A 2,557-nucleotide genomic window follows, 5' to 3' on the forward strand; every position below is an offset into this window, starting at 1 on the left:
TATGTTTCCGAAACCAATGAACAAAATACTGTATTGTGTTACAATTTGTAGAATGAGGTTTCGTCATTAGATTTATAACATTTGAATAATGTTAGCATACTAGCGGCAAGTAAAAAAATGAAATTTCTCGTATTTGGTCCGCAATATATTGCAGTTTTTTAGAGCCAAATTTCACACTTTTATCATGGATTTGGTTCAAGTTTGCATCAAGAAAATTTGATCCAAAAATCTGATGATTCTTGGCGCTTACTTTTTTTTTGAAAATTTGATTTATTTTCATCAAAGGTTAAAATCTTTGAATTTGAAAAATTGTTTGGAAGATTGGGCTTGTTTGATTTCAGTAGAGGATAAGATTTTTTTTAGAAATGAAAGACTCTCCTAAAAAAGCTTATTTTATGTCGAAATCAACTAAGTTTGATCTACCAGACTCTTAAACAAATTTAAATATTTTAACCATCGATGAAAGCGAATTCAGCTCACCTTATAGGTTTAGGACCAATTTTCTAAAGTTACAATTAATACGAAAACTTTTGAGTACTTAAAAGTGAATAACCATATAGTTAAAAATAAGTATGAAATCTAAAAAGGAATTCTATTAGAAAGTTTTATATGAGACCTTGGAAGCTCAAGTTCGTCGGAAAACGCTTCTTATGGTACAATTTCATCTGCCAGGATTTTCATCGGATGTTTACCAATTGCAAATAAAATAATTTACATAGCTGCACTCAAAATAATGAGAGCTTTAACAAATAAGTCCATTTGAATTATTCAACATTTGTCCCACATTTTTGCATCAACTGCACCGCATTTATTGGTTAGAAGCTAGTTGATAAGAGTACATATATAAATAAAGTGCGCTGTGCACTGTAAAGCCACTGCATATTTAATCCAGTGATTGCAGGACCAGCATTGAACTGCATCTCTGAGCTTAGTATGAATTTGTCCGTGACATTGTTGTTCATTCTATGGACTGTTGTATACTCGTCTATAAACCCGTCGGCATCGGCACATGCACTAGGTAGGTATGCAGGTAATCCACATCCTCTATAGAGAGATTGAATAGCACACTCCATATCCTAGGGGCAATATGCAAATTGATTTTAATATTCGCTTATGCAATATTTATCCACCAGGCGGCACCTCTTCTTGGCATGACGGCGACAACGTCACAGCTGGAGCGTCCTTCCGGTCTAAACGTACCATCGGCTCTGGAAGCGACTTTGTCAACTGCCTGGCCATTGGCGAATCTGAGCAACGGTTTTGCTCCTATGATCCGGACTTTCTCGAATCCATCTTTGATAAAGCGGTAAATGGAACTGCTGAATCTTCCGGAGTAAAATCCGAAAGGCAACAACAGCAAGGCCGGGCCCTTTGTCCCGAAGGTCGAGTCTTCTATATTCGATGCAACATTTGCCGGTGCAAGGCCGGGGGAAAGATAAGTTGCACTGCAGAACTTTGTGCAGAAGACTTCTTCGATGCCACCGGTCAGGCCAAATATTGGTGAAAAGGATTGCTCCTTGCGTGCCTCGGGGTAGTTTCTCAAATTTTATGAAGAGCCCTTCCTCAGATCAGCATAATTGAGACGGAAATTGGTGTTATTTTATGAATTACTTTCAAAGCGCAGGCATTGTTTAGCATGAAGAAAACGGTTCCAGAATGCATATCAGTCTTCAGCCTAATAAATATGGCGAACGAATATTTTCGAGAAGTTCTTTTAACACAAACTGTGATCAATGTATAAGACCATTTAAACGAGAACAAACTTTGCTTTGAAACATCAAATAAATTTTTGATAAATAGTAATAAAATTATAATAAATACAAATACATGTTTCGAGGAAATCGGTGTTGATGTTTCGCAACACATTTTTTATTCTAGTATTTAAAGAATGGCTCAGAAAGATCTGCAAATTTGGTATACGATACAAAAACAAATGAGAAATACGCTACTGTGTTCGATATGAGCATCAGTTTAATTATTTGAGCAAACATGCACTTACGACGTTTTGCATAACACGTTTGACGCAAACGTCGTTTTGCCATTTGTTATTTTATCCTGAAACTTGATTCTAATTGTAACTTACTTCGAAATTTCCTGTTCAGATACTGAATTTAATACTAGTGATAGCAAGAAGCAGCAGTGACATGTAGGAGTGTCCGCTCAGATGCCTGCGGAATCGGGCTAAGAGAGACTGTCCTTACGAAAGCATTCGTTGATTGTACATTGCTGGTTACAATCTGGTGCCTCCGATAAACCCAGGCAGTTCGGAAACACATCAAAAGCTCGAACTTATTTTGGCTGCCTCTGTAGTGAAAAGAATATAAGGTAAAATTTGCTCAGCCAAAAAGTCATGTTTATTTAACTTACCAGGAATAAATTTGAAACATTGTTTGCACTGATATAGCTAAGAACAACTCTAACGAATGATTTGCTACTAATGCGGTTGCTACTTAAAATTTATCAACCTTAGGTACAGCACTTTCCGCGAAAATGCAAAAGGACCAATAAACAAACTCACCGCACTGTTATTTTGGGACCTTTTGCATGTACGGCAATG

The 2,557-nt window shown here is 36.7% G+C and overlaps 1 protein-coding gene across 1 annotated transcript; it reads left to right on the plus strand.

Moving 5' to 3' along the window:
* The first annotated feature begins 831 nt into the window (after positions 1 to 831).
* Positions 832 to 1,831, plus strand: LOC129757624 (uncharacterized). Its single transcript, XM_055754896.1, has 2 exons — positions 832 to 1,018; positions 1,134 to 1,831. The coding sequence occupies exons 1-2, from the start codon at positions 934 to 936 to the stop codon at positions 1,502 to 1,504; spliced, it is 456 nt and encodes a 151-aa protein (XP_055610871.1). The 5' UTR covers positions 832 to 933; the 3' UTR covers positions 1,505 to 1,831.
* Positions 1,832 to 2,557: the final 726 nt, after the last annotated feature.

Source organism: Uranotaenia lowii, chromosome 3, assembly GCF_029784155.1.
Source record: "Uranotaenia lowii strain MFRU-FL chromosome 3, ASM2978415v1, whole genome shotgun sequence".
In the NCBI taxonomy this organism is placed as follows: domain Eukaryota; kingdom Metazoa; phylum Arthropoda; class Insecta; order Diptera; family Culicidae; genus Uranotaenia; species Uranotaenia lowii.

What these genes read in the sequence shown, in the direction of transcription:
- LOC129757624 (XM_055754896.1), top strand. Translation starts at nt 934, where the DNA reads ATGAATTTGTCCGTGACATTGTTGTTCATTCTATGGACTGTTGTATAC. An exon ending in GGCATCGGCACATGCACTAG is followed by an intron (nt 1,019 to 1,133) that starts GTAGGTATGCAG and finishes TTTATCCACCAG; the next exon opens with GCGGCACCTCTTCTTGGCAT.